The sequence below is a fragment of the Ruditapes philippinarum genome, unplaced genomic scaffold, assembly GCF_026571515.1.
Source record: "Ruditapes philippinarum isolate M1 unplaced genomic scaffold, ASM2657151v2 ctg1206_1_1_1_1, whole genome shotgun sequence".
Lineage (NCBI taxonomy): Eukaryota > Metazoa > Mollusca > Bivalvia > Venerida > Veneridae > Ruditapes > Ruditapes philippinarum.
The window spans coordinates 8401-27779 of NW_026858413.1; the positions used below are offsets into that span (position 1 = coordinate 8401).

Here is a 19379-nt window from a genome sequence, read left to right on the forward strand (position 1 = left end):
AGGAGTCATAAAAAAAGGATATTTCCTTTGAAAAGCTGAATTGTCTCTCTTTTTGTCTTGTTACTGATTTAAGATTCCAGACAGAATATATATATTAAACCCCGTATGTATCCGCAAGTAAGATTATAATAAAAATTCTGCACGTTTATGTTTATATTTGGTTGAAGCTAGAAATGTTCGCGGATTTGTTGTAAGTGACATATTCGCGGCTAATAAAGATTCGCGGAATCATGCCTACCGCGAAAAGCGTTAACTTAAAACGCGCGAAATCTTTTCTAGGAATACAACAGTGTTGAGCGCTCGTTTTATCGTACATATCGTTTAGAACTTTTCGAGATCTGATGGACCAAATATCTCTTATAGTAACGTTACCACCCTAGCTTCTGTACGGATCAGGTATTTGTATGCAACTGTATGCGCCCGGAATAATTCTAGCGGCTGTAAATAATCTTCACAAGTTTTCTTTAGAATTTCCTATTTGAAAGAGTTTGTTCTAAATTACTTAAATAGCAATGAACTATATTGTAGTTGTTAGGCCTATGCAATTGGAAACGACGGGATATTTGCCTTCCAAAAATACCTAGTTGAGCACACATGTAAGAGTTTATTAGAACACAAAATTGAAACATGCAACAATCGTAATATTATGCTTTTTATTTTTTTTTCTCTACATATAACCACAATCGAGGTTTACAGAGATATCTACAATATTACTGTGAAGAGTGCATTAATACTCAACTTTAACTGAGGGTCCTTGGAATCCCACACTTTGGCATGATCCCCACATGTCTGGTAGATTATCTGAATTTGAATATGAATGAAAATCATAACAACAATGTGTTCAAGTCACTCTTGAGATGTTACACTTTTCTTGATCTCCTGAAATGTCTCTTCAATTCTCATATTATTTGTTTTTGTTTACGTTTCAACATCTTAAATGAGTGTTTCTCACACGTAATGTACAAACTTACTGTAGTGTTGTTGTATTCTGTCCAAGACTGAATGTTTCATAACTCTTATACGGTGAAAAATAATTTTCGGTTAAGCAAAGCGAATTAGAAAATAAGTCTAGTCTCTTTTCCTAGACATTACGTAAAAAGAAGAAGTTAAACTATGTACATGTATATACCTCAAATGAGTTAGCTTTGCATTTCCAGAAAGCTGCAAATTCACCGATAGGTCTCCCGTTGATAAACAAACCAATAGGGTCTCCCTGATTTAACGTTGAGCAATTATCTATCACCTGGAAAATTTTACACTTTGAGAGATGACATAGGATGTTTGTACGATTGCAAACGACAAAATAATATCATCGTTTCACAAGATAGCAAAAATATTGATCACATAAGACAGTCACGGCGTTCCATAGCATATATTTTCAGACCAACTGGTAGACAGTAGTAACGACCTCTCCATGTCTGTTACATGTTTGCACCACATGTTTTGTAAGAAACAAGTGACTAGTTATTTTGTGAAAACCTAAACACCTATGAAATCTATTATCTGCAATAATGTGTAGATCTAAGATAACAATGTGATTGCCTTATCAACAGATTTCCATCTACGATAATGTGTCTATCTAAGATTCCAATGTAAATACCTTATTATCTGTCTTCCATCAACGATAATGTGAATATCTGAGAGTACAATGCAAATACCTTTACACCAGCTTTCCATCTACGATAATGTGTAGATCTATCTGAGAGTACTAAAAGAATACCTTAACACCAGCTTTCCATCTACGATAATGTGTAGATCTATCTAAGATTACAATGTAAATACCTTAATGAGGATATCCCATCTATCACTAAGAGTCCAATCAAGTGCCTAGGGAAGTGGTTTGATGCAAGCCTGCAAGATGGTGACAATGTCAAGAAGCTAGAAACCCAGGTGGAAGACGGGCTGAAGAAAATTGACAAAAGCAATCTCCCTGGGAAGTTCAAAGCCTGGTTATACCAGCATGCCTTACTTCCAAGGCTAATCTGGCCTATGATGCTGTACGAGATACCAAGCTCAAAAATTGAAGCCTTAGAGAGGATTACAAGCAGACACCTCCGCAAGTGGTTAGGAATACCACCCAGTTTCTCCGGTGTAGGACTGTATGGAAAGAGCAATCAGCTTCAACTCCCATTTTCTTCACTGGTAGAGGAATTCAAGACAGCGAAGACAAGATTGGTGCTCACCCTCAGAGATTCCCCAGATGAGCAAATCCGGGAAGCAGGGATTGTAACCCGTACAGGCAGGAAGTGGTCAGCATCAGAGACCGTTAACCAGGCTGAAAGCTCACTTAAGCTCAAGGACATTGTGGGAATAACCGCTGTGGGACGACAGGGAATTGGTGCTACCAAGACACCCCTGTGGAACCAGGCAGACCAGAAGGAGAGACGTGCCATGATTCAGTCAGAAGTCAGGGGGGCAGAGGAGAGTGCAAGACAGGCTAGAGCAGTAGAGATGGGAGCACAGGGAGCATGGACTTCATGGAACACCATAGACAGGAAGCTGACTTGGGAAGACATATGGAAGTATGAACCATTACGGTTATCCTTTCTTATCAGGTCAGTCCATGACCTCTTACCCTCCCCAGCTAATCTCCACCGGTGGGGACTTACAACGGATCCAGCATGTGACCTGTGCGATCGTCCTGGCACTCTGGAGCATGTTCTTTCTTCCTGTTCCACTGCACTAACACAAGGAAGGTACCGATGGCGTCATGACAACGTCCTTAGGGAGGTGGCTGACTGGCTTGAAGGTGAAAGGAAAAAGGAACGAAGGAGTAACCCCAAGCTTTGTCAGATTAACTTTGTAAAACCGGGTGAAACTGCCAAGACACAGTCGCCACACCAACCATCAATTCTAGATGGCGCAACAGGTTGGAACATGGAGGTGGATCTTGGCAAGAAGCTTGTTTTCCCAAGTATTGTCCAGACCAACTTAAGACCAGATATCATACTGTGGTCTGAAAAAGGAAAGAAACTCATCATGATCGAGTTAACAGTACCTTGGGAGACAAGATGTGAAGAGGCCTACGAGAGGAAAAAAGCAAAGTATACGGAGCTACTCAACCAATGTAGACAGAGAGGCTGGCATACATGGCTGTTTCCTATTGAAGTAGGTGTGCGAGGGTTCTGTTCGCAATCTGTGTGCCGACTGATGACAGCGATAGGAACTACTGGAAGGGATAGACGTAGGACAATCCAGAGACTGAGCCAAGCTGCCGAGCGTGCGTCTAGCTGGCTGTGGCTGAGACGAAAGGAGAAGAGCTGGAAGCAATCGACCTCCACACCGTAAGACGGTGGGCCCACTTGCCAGCAGATATACATGGATAAGAGCCGAAATATCAATGACGGCGAGCACCATGCTGATGATGGAGGTCGATCAGCAATCTAGAAGCACCACAGACAAGAGATCTACAGAAGATCTACATTAGGTGCGTTCCAGATTGTATCTTACTCATAACACCAGCTATCCATCTACGATAATGTGTAGATCTATCTGAGAGTACAATGTAAATACCTTTACACCAGCTTTCCATCTACGATAATGTGGATATCTGAGAGTACAATGTAAATACCTTAACATCTGCTTTCCATTTACGATAATGTGTAGCTCTATCTGAGAGTACAATATGAATACCTTTACACCAGCTTTCCATCTACGATATTGTGTAGATCTATCTGAGAGTACAATGTAAATACCTTTACACCAGCTTTCCATCTACGATAATGTGTAGATCTATCTGAGAGTACAATATAAATATCTTTACACCAGCTTTCCATCTACGATAATGTGTAGATCTATCTGAGAGTACAATGTAAATACCTTTACACCAGCTTTCCATCTACGATAATGTGTAGATCTAGGATTACAATGTAAATACCTTAACACCAGCTTTCCATCTACGATAATGTGTAGATCTATCTAAGATTACAATGTAAATACCTTTACACCAGCTTTCAATCTGATATAATGTGTAGATCTATCTGAGAGTACAATGTAAATAACTTTACACCAGCTTTCCATCTACGATAATGTGTAGATCTAGGATTACAATGTAAATACCTTAACACCAGCTTTCCAATTACGATAATGTGTAGATCTATCTAAGATTACAATGTAAATACCTTTATACCAGTTTTCAATCTAATATAATGTGTAGATATATCTAAGATTACAATGTAAATACCTTTACACCAGCTTTCCATCTACGATAATGTGTAGATCTAAGATTACAATGTAAATACCTTTACACCAGCTTTCAATCTAATATAATGTGTAGATCTATCTGAGAGTACAATGTAAATACCTTTACACCAGCTTTCCATCTACGATAATGTGGAGATCTAGGATTACAATGTAAATACCTTTACACCAGCTTTCCATCTACGAGAATGTGTAGATCTATCTAAGATTACAATGTAAATACCTTTACACCAGCTTTCAATCTAATATAATGTGTAGATATATCTAAGATTACAATGTAAATACCTTTACACCAGCTTTCCATCTACGATAATGTGTAGATCTAAGATTACAATGTAAATACCTTTACACCAGCTTTCAATCTAATATAATGTGTAGATCTATCTGAGAGTACAATGTAAATACCTTTACACCAGCTTTCCATCTACGATAATGTGTAGGTCTAAGATTACAATGAGAATACCTTTACACCAGCTTTCAATCTAATATAATGTGTAGATCTATCTGAGAGTACAATGTAAATACCTTTACACCAGCTTTCCATCTACGATAATATGGAGATCTAGGATTACAATGTAAATACCTTTACACCAGCTTTCCATCTACGAGGGTTTGTGTAGATCTATCTGAGAGTACAATGTAAATACCTTTACACCATCTTTCCATCTACGATAATGTGGAGATCTAGGATTACAATGTAAATACCTTTACACCAGCTTTCCATCTACGAGGGTGTGTAGATATATCTAAGATTACAATGTAAATACCTTTACACCAGCTTTCCATCTACGATAATGTGTAGATCTAGAATTACAATGTAAATACCTTTACACCAGCTTTCCATCTACGAGGGTGTGTAGATCTAGGATTACAATGTAAATACCTTTACACCAGCTTTCCATCTACGATAATGTGGAGATCTAGGATTACAATGTAAATACCTTTACACCAGCTTTCCATCTACGAGGGTGTGTAGATCTATCTGAGAGTACTATGTAAATACCTTTACACCAGCTTTCCATCTACGATAATGTGGAGATCTAGGATTACAATGTAAATACCTTTACACCAGCTTTCCATCTACGAGAAGGTGTAGATCTATCTGAGAGTACAATGTAAATACCTTTACACCAGCTTTCCATCTACGATAATGTGTAGATCTAGAATTAAAATGTAAATACCTTAACACCAGCTTTCCATCTACGAGAATGTGTAGATCTAGGATTACAATGTGAATACCTTAACACCAGCTTTCCATCTACGAGAATGTGTAGATCTATCTGAGAGTACAATGTAAATACCTTAACACCAGCTTTCCATCTACGAGAATGTGTAGATCTAGGATTACAATGTGAATACCTTAACACCAGCTTTCCATCTACGAGAATGTGTAGATCTAGGATTACAATGTGAATACCTTTACACCAGCTTTCCATCTACGAGGGTGTGTAGATCTAAGATTACAATGTAAATACCTTAACACCAGCTTTCCATCTACGAGGGTGTGTAGATCTAAGATTACAATGAGAATACCTTAACACCAGCTTTCCATCTACGAGGGTGTGTAGATCTAAGATTACAATGAGAATACCCTAAAACCAGCTTTCCATCTACGAGGGTGTGTAGATCTAAGATTACAATGAGAATACCTTAACACCAGCTTTCCATCTACGAGAATGTGTAGATCTAGGATTACAATGTAAATACCTTAACACCAGCTTTCCATCTACGATAATGTGCAGATCTAGGATTACAATGTGCCAGTAGGAGAGCATCACTACCACTGTGTGTGTTACTTCCAGCACAAAACTTGGCATTAGGGTGATTTGCAGACGTCTGAAGTATTAGGTGATTGAGCATGTCAATCGAGTTGCATATAGTCGAAGCTGCCGAATAACAAAACAAAAGACAGTATTTTGTGCAATAACATACATTTTTCGAAATGCGTATGAGTGTTTTTTCTTGACTAGTAGCTACTAGGCATTGCAAATTGACAAGAGTTGTCTGGAGAAAATAATTATCAGAGTGATTTTTTTACTTCTATTTAAAATGGCAAGAAATGTTTTAAAGAACTTCATGAAGAGCCGTTTTATTTCGTTTTATTTTTATTTATTTATTTATTTATTTATTTATTTATTTATTTATTATTTATTTATTTATCATATAAAAAGCTAGTAAGGGTAGTTTGTTTGTTATTTGCATTTGTTGTTGTTAGAAATTTGTGAAATAATCTTATAAGTGACTTAAAGGTTTTAAAGCCCAAAAACATAACATTTGGATTTCTTACATAAATGAGCTGGGGCGCTTTAAACAAGATAGTTAAGAAATATACTTTGAAATAAATTTAAAATTGTATTTTTATGCTTTTCTTAGCCTGATTCAAGTGAAAAGCATTTAAACGCTTTTCATTTTGGGTCATTTTTTTACAATATGAATAATTATTATGCAGTCTGATCAGGATCCATGCTGTTCGTTACAAGTAGAGAAACTGATAGCGAACGACATGGATCCTTATCAGACTGCGCGGATGCGCAGGCTGGTCTGGATCCATGCTGGTCGCAAACGCACTATGTTGGTTTTGTCGTGACACGGCTCATTTGCAATGAGATAAGACAGGAAATCACTTCGATAGGAGCAGATGAAAGTAACTATATGTATCAACTTACGCTTCATTGTAGGCACAGTTCCCATTGTAGTTTGTGCTGAAAATAAGATAAATTATTTAAAACATACATTTAATTTGATGCCATAATCACCCATTTTAGTTTTCCTTATGTTTAAGTATGGAATACCGTTAGAGCCAACGTGGTTATACTATATATTCCAGAGGGCGGCAATGCGACAGTGCGATGACGACAGTACGACAGTGCGATGACGTCAATGCGATAGTGCGATGGCGACAGTGCGATAACGCGATGACGACATTACGATAATGCTATAGTGCGATGTCGACAATGCGATGTGAAACTTGCGATAATGCGATAGCGACAATACGATAGTGCAATAGTACTATCGCGTTGTCGCCATCGCGGTATCGCATTGTCGTCATCACACTCACGTATTGTCGTCATCGAACTATCGCACTCTGGATTATATAGTGTTTTACATGATAGAATATGGGAAAATGATTTTACTTTTGTCATCAGATTTCTTTCTTGTTTTTTATTTGTTTTTTTTTTTGTTTTCTTGTTTGTATACTGAAAACGTCTAAATAAAATCATAGATTAATAAAAGTAACATTTTATATCAAAAGATAGGAGAAATACTTGGAGAGTTATATATAAAACACACGGAAAATGTAATAAATTGCGTGAAACTTTAAAAAAAGATAGGAGAAATACTTAAAGAGTTATATATAAAACACACGGAAAATGTAATAAATTGCGTGAAACTTTAAAAAAAGATAGGAGAAATACTTAAAGAGTTATATATAAAACACACGGAAAATGTAATAAATTGCGTGAAACTTTCAAAAAAAGATAGGAGAAATACTTAAAGAGTTATATATAAAACACACGGAAAATGTAATAAATTGCGTGAAACTTTAACAAAAGATAGGAGAAATACTAAAAGTGTTATATATAAGACACACGGAAAATGTAATAAATTGCGTGAAACTTTAAAAAAAGATAGGAGAAATACTAAAAGTGTTATATATAAGACACACGGAAAATGTAATAAATTGCGTGAAACTTTAAAAAAAGACAGGAGAAATACTTAAAGAGTGATATATAAGACACACGGAAAATGTAATAAATTGCGTGAAACTTTAAAAAAGATAGGAGAACTACTTAGAGTTATATATAAGACACACGGAAAATGTAATAAATTGCGTGAAACTTTAAAAAAAGATAGGGGAAATACTTAAAGAGTTATATATAAAACACACGGAAAAAGTAATAAATTGCGTGAAACTTTAAAAAGAGATAGGGGAAATACTTAAAGAGTTATATATAAAACACACGGAAAATGTAATAAATTGCGTGAAACTTTAAAAAAAGATAGGGGAAATACTTAAAGAGTTATATATAAAACACACGGAAAAAGTAATAAATTGCGTGAAACTTTAAAAAGAGATAGGGGAAATACTTAAAGAGTTATATATAAGACACACGGAAAATGTAATAAATTGCGTGAAACTTTAAAAAAAGATAGGAGAAATACTAAAAGTGTTATATATAAGACACACGGAAAATGTAATAAATTGCGTGAAACTTTAAAAAAAGACAGGAGAAATACTTAAAGAGTTATATATAAGACACACGGAAAATGTAATAAATTGCGTGAAACTTTAAAAAAGATAGGAGAAATACTTAGAGTTATATATAAGACACACGGAAAATGTAATAAATTGCGTGAAACTTTAAAAAAAGATAGGGGAAATACTTAAAGAGTTATATATAAAACACACGGAAAAAGTAATAAATTGCGTGAAACTTTAAAAAGAGATAGGGGAAATACTTAAAGAGTTATATATAAAACACACGGAAAATGTAATAAATTGCGTGAAACTTTAAAAAAAGATAGGGGAAATACTTAAAGAGTTATATATAAAACACACGGAAAAAGTAATAAATTGCGTGAAACTTTAAAAAGAGATAGGGGAAATACTTAAAGAGTTATATATAAAACACACGGAAAATGTAATAAATTGCGTGAAACTTTCAAAAAAAAGATAGGAGAAATACTTAAAGAGTTATATATAAAACACACGGAAAATGTAATAAATTGCGTGAAACTTTAATAAAAGATAGGAGAAATACTAAAAGTGTTATATATAAGACACACGGAAAATGTAATAAATTGCGTGAAACTTTAAAAAAAGATAGGAGAAATACTAAAAGTGTTATATATAAGACACACGGAAAATGTAATAAATTGCGTGAAACTTTAAAAAAGATAGGAGAAATACTTAGAGTTATATATAAGACACACGGAAAATGTAATAAATTGCGTGAAACTTTAAAAAAAGATAGGAGAAATACTAAAAGTGTTATATATAAGACACACGGAAAATGTAATAAATTGCGTGAAACTTTAAAAAAAAGACAGGAGAAATACTTAAAGAGTTATATATAAGACACACGGAAAATGTAATAAATTGCGTGAAACTTTAAAAAAGATAGGAGAAATACTTAGAGTTATATATAAGACACACGGAAAATGTAATAAATTGCGTGAAACTTTAAAAAAAGATAGGAGAAATACTAAAAGTGTTATATATAAGACACACGGAAAATGTAATAAATTGCGTGAAACTTTAAAAAAAGACAGGAGAAATACTTAAAGAGTTATATATAAGACACACGGAAAATGTAATAAATTGCGTGAAACTTTAAAAAAAGATAGGAGAAATACTTAGAGTTATATATAAGACACACGGAAAATGTAATAAATTGCGTGAAACTTTTAAAAAAAGATAGGGGAAATACTTAAAGAGTTATATATAAAAACACACGGAAAAAAGTAATAAATTGCGTGAAACTTTAAAAAGAGATAGGGGAAATACTTAAAGAGTTATATATAAAACACACGGAAAATGTAATAAATTGCGTGAAACTTTAAAAAAAGATAGGGGAAATACTTAAAGAGTTATATATAAAACACACGGAAAAAGTAATAAATTGCGTGAAACTTTAAAAAGAGATAGGGGAAATACTTAAAGAGTTATATATAAAACACACGGAAAATGTAATAAATTGCGTGAAACTTTCAAAAAAAGATAGGGGAAATACTTAAAGAGTTATATATAAAACACACGGAAAATGTAATAAATTGCGTGAATCTTTAAAAAGAGATAGGGGAAATACTTAAAGAGTTATATATAAAACACACGGAAAATGTAATAAAATATCTATATTTAAAAATTTATGTCTAGACATAATTTTCTCTATATATCTTATAAGGGATCACAATTTTCATTAAGTTTAACTAGTCAGCAGATTCTTCTGTATGTGTAACTTGTCAGCAAATTCTACTATACGTGTAGCTGGTCAGCATTTTATCGAATGACGTACAGTGCGTTAAATCTGCTGACCAGGTAGTATAAGATGAAAATACGGTTAAATTCTTTTATATTTAGGTTGCTAAGCAGTGGTTTTATTAGTTTACGAGGTGTACAACCTGTTATATTTAATTACATTACAATATACAATGTATGTATAAGTAAGATATGCACGGCAAAAAAATATATATCTATATATCAAATCATTCTACGGTAACTGTTTTCACTGTAAGTGTAACTGGTCAACAAATTCTACTATCAGCAGATTCGGCTATACATGTTTATGTTTTACAGGTCAGCATAATGCACAGTACGTTAAATCAGCTGACCAAATAGTACAAGAAGAAAATATGTCATAAAACACAAAGCAATTTCAAGATAATATTTACTAACATTATAAAATGAATTAGTATTTCACGGCAAATATCATTTTCCTCTATACATCAGCAGTTAAAATCACTTTGGCTATATATTAAACAGGTGGACACAGAATTTAGTATACTAGTATCTTAGCTGACCAGCATTTTTTTATACAAAAGATACTCACTTACTATCTTTAAGAAAAATAAAAGCGCTAGGTTCACCAAGTACCAAAAATGGCCCCATCTTAGATATTGATAAATTAGGTTTTTAAATAGAAAATTATGAAAACATCTTATTTTCTAACAATGTAAGTAATATTACAAATTCTAAATCTTACAAAACAATAAAACCATTGATGACCAATTTCAATTTAAAAGGTATAACATAAGTGATTTTAGCAAAATTTATATTGTGACCAGTGTTAACCAGTTAGATTTATTAATGAACTATCTTTGTATTTGCCGAGAAAAAATATGTACTACTGACCAGTTAAATATAAGGAATCTTTTTATTTTGTATTTTACAAAAAATGTTCAAATTTGCATAATCATCATTATCATTTTCCATTACAATTTATTTTTGTACATATTTCTTGTAATTTGATCATTGAATATATTTTATTGTCTTTTTATATAAGTAATAAACGATTATTTTTACATTTTTGCATCTTTTAATGTCAACATAACATCATTTTCGTCTGAACTTTTTATTGATTCATAATTGTATATACTGCAGACGTTTTAAGTATACAAAAAAGAAAAAGGAAACAAACAAACAAAAAATATTTTATCATATAAACACTATATAATCAAGAGGACGACAATGCGACAGTGCGATAACGACAATACGCAGAGCGATGACGACGATGCGATAATGCGATGGCGACAGTGTGATAGCGCGATAACGACAGTACGATAATGCGACAGTGCGATACCGTGTTGACGTCAGTGCGATAGTACTTTCACACTATCGTTTTGTCGTCATCGTATTATCGCACTGTCGACATCGCATTATCGCCCTGTCGTCATCACATTATCTTATGTCACCTTCGCACTATTGCATTGCCGCATTATCGTACTGTCGTCATCGCGTTATCGCATTGTCGCCATCGCACTATCGCAATGTCTTCATCGCACTGTCGTTTTGTCGTTATCGCACTATCGCATTGTCGCCCTCTGGATTATACATGATAACCACGATGGCCCTAACGATATTCCGTATTAAGTCTCAAAACAGTTTTACTTAAGTAGTTTCAGTACTAAATGTATCCGTTAAAATTCAGCGAGGTGTTACGAATGAAATGTTTCAACCACTGTACAAACTCAAAAAGACGTGTATATACATGTATGCCATTTCATGATACAATATAATGACTCACGAGTCGTAGGTGTTGGTGTTGTCGGTGCTGGTGTTGATGTCGTCGGTGTGGGTGTAGATGTCGTCGGTGTGGGTGTAGATGTTGTCGGTGCGGGTGTCGTTGGATCTGAAATGAACCTCATTCTGTCATGTGATATTCTCCTTGATGTTATATAATTATTTATACACAGATAATTTACATATAAAATAAACATTGAAGAAGATGTTTCCTCATCTATCTACATATGTAAATATTTACAGGCAATTGTACCAGCTCTATAATTATCAAGGGATAATTTATGAGATAAACATTAACAAAAGATAAATAATAGCAATCGTATACTCAATAAATTGTGATCCTCTGGGTGACAGCTCGCTTCAATATTCACAGGTCCTGAAAAGTGTAATTTATAAATGAAAATCTGTATACAAGTGAAGGAATAATTAAATCTATAAAAAAACTAATGCCACAACATCACATGGTATACACGGAAGACGGACAAACCCCCACACGTCAAAACCCCACACCTCATCATTTATAGAGTGGACCAAAACCCCACACTTAAATCTAATAGAGTGGACAAAACAATCAGCCCGAGCAAGAATTGTGACATCGCGACAACACTAAGCACGACAACAAGCCGTTTGGCGTACATAGCAAGCGACAAGACGGAAGGGTGACAAGTGATGTCACTGGCTGTTCCAAATCAGCCACCATTATATTGTGGTCAATAAGATCTCTATACATAACATAATTTTCATATTTTTATGGTGGCTGATTTGTTATATTGCGCTTTGCGTTGTCGATAGAGACAACGCAACCTAATCGTTATCGCATTTTCGTCTTGACGCTAGAAACAACACAACTAAGCGCCAAACGGCGCGTTGTCGCGCTGTCGTCTTGTCGTCCTGTCTCTAGCGAAGCACTTCAAACGGTGCGTTGTCGTGCGGCGCGATGTCGCCCTGTCGCTTCGCTTATAAGCTAATCTTGCGATCGATTTGAACCGAGCGACAATGTGACATCGCGACAGCACGCCGCACGACCACGCACCGTTTGGCGTACATCGTTAGCGACAGAACGACAAGACAAAAATCCGACAACGCCCCGTTGCTTTGTCGTTTTGTTGCTAGCGCCTACACGACGTACAAAAGCGTTCCAAATCAGCCATCATAATTTTAGCTTAAAATTTAAAGCTCGCTCCTTACAGGTAAGGGATAACGGTAATCTACCCACTTCTCCCTATGTTGGCTGATTTGGAACGCTTCTGGCGTCGTGTTCGAGCTAGCGACAATACGACAAAAGGCCAAACGGAGCGTTGTCGGACTTTCGTCTTTTAGTCCGGTCGCTAACGATGCACTCCAAATGGCGCGATGTCATGCGGCGTGTTGTCGTGATGTCACATTGTCGCTCGGTTCAAATCGAAGGATTGGCCTATAAGCCAAGCGACAGGGCTACATCGCGCCGAACGACAACGCGTCGTTTGGCGCTAGAGACAAGACCACAGTGCGACAACGCGCTGTTTGACGCTCTGTTGTGTTGTCGCTACCGACAAGAAAAAGCACACATTTCTTTAAGCATTAAATAAATGTTCTTGATTTGTTGCTAATCATACAAATCTAATTGTGAGCACAGTGCACTTACTATATATATAGAGATACTGGATGCCGTCCCCTCCCCCGTACGTAGTTCGAAGGCCCATGTATGACACAATTCTTATGTATTAACCAGTTGCAATTGATTGTTTTAATTAAAACAATTTATGAAAATATTATTTTTTAAATACCAAACGTTTATTTATGTACGTACAATCGGTTAGTTTTGATCAAATTTAGAATAAAAACACTTCATCAAAATGTTAAACAGTTGATCTCTCAGTTTATATGTATTCAAAAGAAGAGCAAGGAAATAGTGTATTGGCCAAAAATCACTTTTTATCTACATTGACTGAACGGAGTTTTTCTTTTTCAGTAAATTGAGTTAAAATACAATATATGAGCCGTGACATGACAAAACCAACATAATTTGCGACCAGCATGGATCCAGACCAGTCTGCGCATCCGCTCAGTCTGATCAGGATCCATGCTGTTTGCTTACCAACTCTATTACAAGTAGAGAAACTGATAACGAACTGCATGGATCCTGATCAGACTGCGCGGATGCGCAGACTGGTCTGGATCCATGCTGGTCGCAAACGCATTATGTTGGTTTTGTCAAGCTTTTAACGAAATAATATACGTATATGAAAGTTGACCTGTAAGACGTGATTTGGCACAGTTAGCCTGTCCTACTACTTCAGCATCCTCTTTGATGTAAACAACCCGTTGATAATTCTATAACATAATGATAATAATATATTAATTTAAAGAAGGTAACACATAAATATACTATTGTATAAAACAGATAAATATCTTTATTGTAAATGTGGCATTCTTATCAATTTATATGAAATACAAACACAAAACATCTTTATACAATTTGACTGGTACTATTATTGACTATACATGTACAATCATTGAATATGATGTGATATTCACTGGCAGATGACATATTGACCGAGGCGATAGCTATATTTAGATCATATCATAAAAAATAATATTATAAGATCCAAATATAGCTGCAATCTCATTGGTCCAAACAGTAATCAACATGACTTTTTATAAAATCATATTCACTGGGTGTACTGGGTCTATTCACTGGCTAAATTGGATTTTCCCAGTCTAAACATTGATTGAGACTCGTATTTGTTAATTACGCGTGTTAATTAAAAAATAAATGTTGCGTTTTGTTCTTTATCACTGTTTATGGCATATTTCTCTATTAGAATACCATTATTTAACTGTTATACTTAAAGGCTACACCTCAATGATGAGTATAAACTTGAATTATTTTTTGTATGCGCAGCGTTCGCATAATCGTGCACGCCTAACACGAGCGTTTTTTCCCGTGCTTCAACGAGGCAAAATTTGTACATGTATATGGTTGTACTTTTGTGACTTTCCTTTTAATTCTTAGCCTATTCATATAACAAAGCAATGATTGACTAGAATCCGACAATCGCTATCGCCTCGGTCAATATGTCATCTGCCGCTGAATATCACATCATATTTGAACAATGGCTCACTTTAGTCAATAATTGTACAATAACAACTATTCCATTAAGATTTCGTCCTATCTTTTTTTTAAAAAAAACGCTCCTTTTAGATATTAAATATAATTTATTGAATTTTCATATACAAATATCTTACCATTCAAATATAAATGCATGATAAGATAAGTATTATAACATAATGAAATAATGACAGAGTTATGAAGATATTTATTTGATCTGTTTTTTATACTTATTTGGATGTGGGAGAATCAGAAGAACGTATATTAGATGGTATTCTATTCCAAATCTTTGCACCATTGTAACAAAAAGTCTTTTTACCATAGTTTGTGTGGTGTTTAGGTATAACTACGTCATTATGTGATGCTGATCTTAAATTGTGAAATTCATTGCTGGAGAAAGTCAAAATTTCAGATATATAAGATGGGGCTAGGTTATTACAAGCTTTATAAATAAGAATTCCAGTATGAAAATTACATCGCTAATTTAACGATCTTAAATTTCCTTTGCTCCAAATAAGTACAGCAATAATCAAAATTCGACATTATATATGCATTATAAAATAACTGTACATGTTTCATTTCATCTGCCAAATGATAAGATATACGCCTCAATAATGCTATTTTTTAGTTAATTAAGTTTTGAAGAAAGTGCTTAAATTTTGGTCATTCCATTTAGAAGTAATATTCTTCAACATCGAATAAACAATTCGCAAACATCATAATCTACAAACTTAGACTCTTCTATGAAATCTTGACTGTTTAGCCTTTAAGCAAGCAGAAGACATGTCTCGCTCTTATTATCTTATTACGGCTGATGACACGAACACCTTACTTCTACAGTATAATATAAACACGAGTACCAACAAATTAAACAGAGAACTATTTTTGCACTTCGATATGGGACGTAAACAAAGTTAATATATTATTGTCCCCTTGCAGTTTTTAGCATTCAAAGTCATTTTGTTCATCGATAATTATCATGTATATTTATTATATATGTATTGATTACCATATCTTTTAACACATATAAACCGGCCTTCCATCCTGGTTTGACATGTAGACCTTTTACTTCAACTAAGCAATGTGAGTCTAATCCGTCGTATTGTAGGGAACTGAATGGTTGCTTGGTATCGTCATCACAATTATAAATAAATCTTGTTGGATGATTACTACAGATACAGCTTGCAGAAACACTGCTCACAACGAACGACAATACAAAAACTGATATGTAATAACTTGACCTCATGGTTGGAAAACTAAAAATACGAAAATATTTGATTATGGCATATTAACGTAGAAAATATCACAAGCGCGAAAACCGGTGTTTATCACCTATACCCGTGCCGATTTTGCGACTCCGTAAAAATGGTATTGCACGGCCGTGCATATATTTTGACGTGACGTCATTAGCGTTATACAAAGATAGAATAAAGATGCACTAAATGATAGCGTTATACTATAGGAGCGTCAGTAAAAAATGAATTTTTTTCACTTATAACGGCCTTTATTTTGGGTATGTGATAAATAGAATATTTAATTCGTGTAAGTTCATCACAGAATTTATTGAACTAGTTGAATAAAATAATATTTTGCTCGCCAGAGGCTCGCATAATATAATTTTATTCAACTCGTGCAATAAATTCAGTATTGAACTTCCATTCATTCAATATCCTCTATATAATAATTTCTAACGAGGTCATGATGGCACTTATAACCATTACAAGCAAAGTCACATAAATCAGAGTTGAAATAGGTGATTAGATTTGCCAAATTTTGATTTCACATACAAATGTTTACCGATAGTTAAAATTTGAAGATCAAAATAAAAACTGGACACTGCTTTATGTCAAGCCTCCTGCTATATTACATTTTTTATAAAAGGATGATTTACTCAAGTGAGCCTAACATACGATTTCTAGAGACTAATGGCTGGTGCAGAGACCTTACCACGAGAACAAGTAAAAAGTCCAGCGAAAGACGATACATAAAGCCGTAATAAAAGAAACAAACGCTACGACCTATGAAGAATCACTGATGGAACCTAGTCGCATCGGTGAATATTGACTGGTTGCAATGGACCGGTGGATAACCACACATTTGTGGAAAAGAGAATCACAACAGGCTATATATGCAACCTTGCCACAATATGTTGTTTATTCTTTTTTTTTTTTGTTTCGCCAAAAAATGAAAGTGTTCCCCTTGATGGAAGATACTACTGTCATAAAAGACGGAGAAACAAAAACACAACATGCGTCTTTAAGAATGGAGGAAATGTTTGATTGATTCACTTTATGCCTTTTCCCAACAGTATTTCAGTCATATAGGCGGGTAGTTTTCTAACCATCGTTCCTGGAGAGTTACAACAGTACTAGACTACCATCCTCCGTGCTAAACATCCAAAGCATCTCCCGGGGATTGAGCACACGCCAGAGAGGTAACTGGATTAGAAGTCATTGGCTCTAACCCTTGACCACGGAGGCGGTATAATGTAGGAAATAAACTTGGGGCACTGGTAACTTAATAAAAATGTTGCTTATTGTATAAAAAACACAGGCTTATCTACTCAATTTATTGTCACAAAACGAGTCAATCTTGTTTAATTTATTCTAAAACAAGTGAAGGCTGAGTCAATAAAAATCTCGAGAGAAAGATTTTTGTTTAAAACTAGTTTCTTTTTCTTCTTGTTTATCTATTTATTTCTAATATTTATTTTAATATTCTTTTTTTTTTCATTTTCTTTACTTAAAAACTAAAAAATGATATAGCCGTTTATTTTGAATTTTGACAAACACACTATGTTTCGCAATAGAATATTTATCAATGATAATATGGAAGGTCATATTAGGACTGTCATGATAAAACTAAAGAAAATATTTTTCGAGATAATTTTTTTTTCAAGTTATAAAAAGAAGTTTTCTCAGACAAGCTCTGTTATAAAATCCAAACATGTTTGCATATCATTTACTAGTCAAAGAAAAAAAGAAAGACCGAAGAAAAAGAAGTATAAACATATGTAGGATTTTTCAACGGCATTTCTTTAACACAACTAAAAAGTAGTAATTTACTAAAAGACACTTTATGTACGTAGATAAATATAAGCAACAAAGACAGAAAATCTTACCTCAACAAATTATCCTTAAAACCGTTATGGTTTGTGTCTAAGGTCAAATATTATCTTACCAGGTGAAAGTGTCTTATCTCAATTTTATTCGCTTCCGTGTGAATACACAGATATGTTTCTATAAGGAAATTTGGAACATTGGAGACCTCATTTATAAATTGTTGATAACTACTTCCTCAGTTATCCAGAAATCATAGTGCTCCTCTTTATTTAGTCATGTCCACCTTTATCCCGATTATACTTCATACATTATGTGCAAGGTTTATATGTTGTTGTAGTGACAATCCTGACTAACCCTACGGGTCATCATGGCTCTAGATCGCTCACCTGCAATCCACTACACAATGTCACATTTTTTTAAAACTCTAACCTTTGTTGTTTGATACTATAATACTCTATAATCATTTAATCATATTGTATTGTATACCAAAATAAAATATAACATACCATAATTAATTATCATGATCAAATGAAATATGTAAAATAATTTAAGTAACTTTATCAAACTTTAGTATATATTCTGTTTTGTTCTTTTCTAACAAGATCAAAATTATATGAATTGTATGGTTTTATAACAAATGTACAGAACCCCACTCGTCAAAACCCCACACCTCAAAATTTTATAGAGTGGACAAAACCCCACATCTGAATTTCATAGAGTGGACAAAACCATTAGGTGTTGGGTTTTGTCCACTCTATGAAATTCAGGTGTGGGGTTTTGTCCACTCTATGAAATTCAGGTGTGGGGTTTTGTCCACTCTATAAAATTTTGAGGTGTGGGGTTTTGACGAGTGGGGTTCTGTCCTACATTCTTTTACTGTACATGTATTACAGAAGAAGAAAAGATAAAGTTCAAAGAGAGATAAATCTGAAAATATTACTTCAAGAGTTATGAACCTTGTCACATAAGATGTATTTGATGATAAGGAATAAGTATTTGAAGTCTTAGGTAAATACCTTTAAAATAGTAAAAATTAACATTTTTAAAGTAAAACAATCTAAATTTATGGGGAAATAATTCTTGCAATATAGGTGCTAGAGTTAGGAACCTTGTCACAGAATATGTTGTTAATAATAAGGAACATATATTTAAATTATGAAGCTGATATCTGGTAAAAAAAAAAATTTAAGGAAAATTCTAAGTTCAGGGGGAGTTAAATCTGCAAATATTTGTGCTAGAGTTATGAACCTTGTCACAAAGATGTCGTTGATGGTAAGGAACATAT

General features: G+C 34.3%; 1 protein-coding gene across 8 annotated transcripts; it reads right to left on the minus strand.

The window, feature by feature from the left end:
* Window positions 1-639: 639 nt before the first annotated feature.
* On the minus strand, window positions 640-18287 carry LOC132753130 (mucin-2-like). Of its 8 annotated transcripts, none has more exons than XM_060743560.1 (10): window positions 18154-18287; window positions 16042-16288; window positions 14176-14254; window positions 12267-12317; window positions 11946-12050; window positions 6867-6902; window positions 5949-6086; window positions 5618-5658; window positions 1130-1243; window positions 640-801 (listed from the first exon to the last, which is right to left on the minus strand). In XM_060743560.1, exons 2-10 carry the CDS (start codon window positions 16276-16278, stop codon window positions 703-705), a joined length of 900 nt encoding a protein of 299 aa, XP_060599543.1. In that variant the 5' UTR covers window positions 16279-16288; window positions 18154-18287; the 3' UTR covers window positions 640-702. The 8 variants fall into 8 exon arrangements, with proteins under 8 accessions (XP_060599543.1, XP_060599540.1, XP_060599541.1 ...); XM_060743557.1 differs by lacking the exon at window positions 5618-5658 and adding an exon at window positions 5026-5058 and having other exon boundaries at window positions 5941-6086; XM_060743558.1 differs by having other exon boundaries at window positions 5618-5650; window positions 5941-6086.
* Window positions 18288-19379: the final 1092 nt, after the last annotated feature.

Excerpts from the sequence above, each read along its gene's own strand:
- LOC132753130 (XM_060743560.1), bottom strand. The coding sequence starts at position 16,278 with ATGAGGTCAAGTTATTACATATCAGTTTTTGTATTGTCGTTCGTTGTG. Across the intron at positions 12,318-14,175 it reads TGCCAAATCACGTCTTACAG|GACCTGTGAATATTGAAGCG; the intron begins GTCAACTTTCAT and ends TACACTTTTCAG. Across the intron at positions 802-1,129 it reads GCAAAGCTAACTCATTTGAG|ATAATCTACCAGACATGTGG; the intron begins GTATATACATGT and ends ATTCAAATTCAG.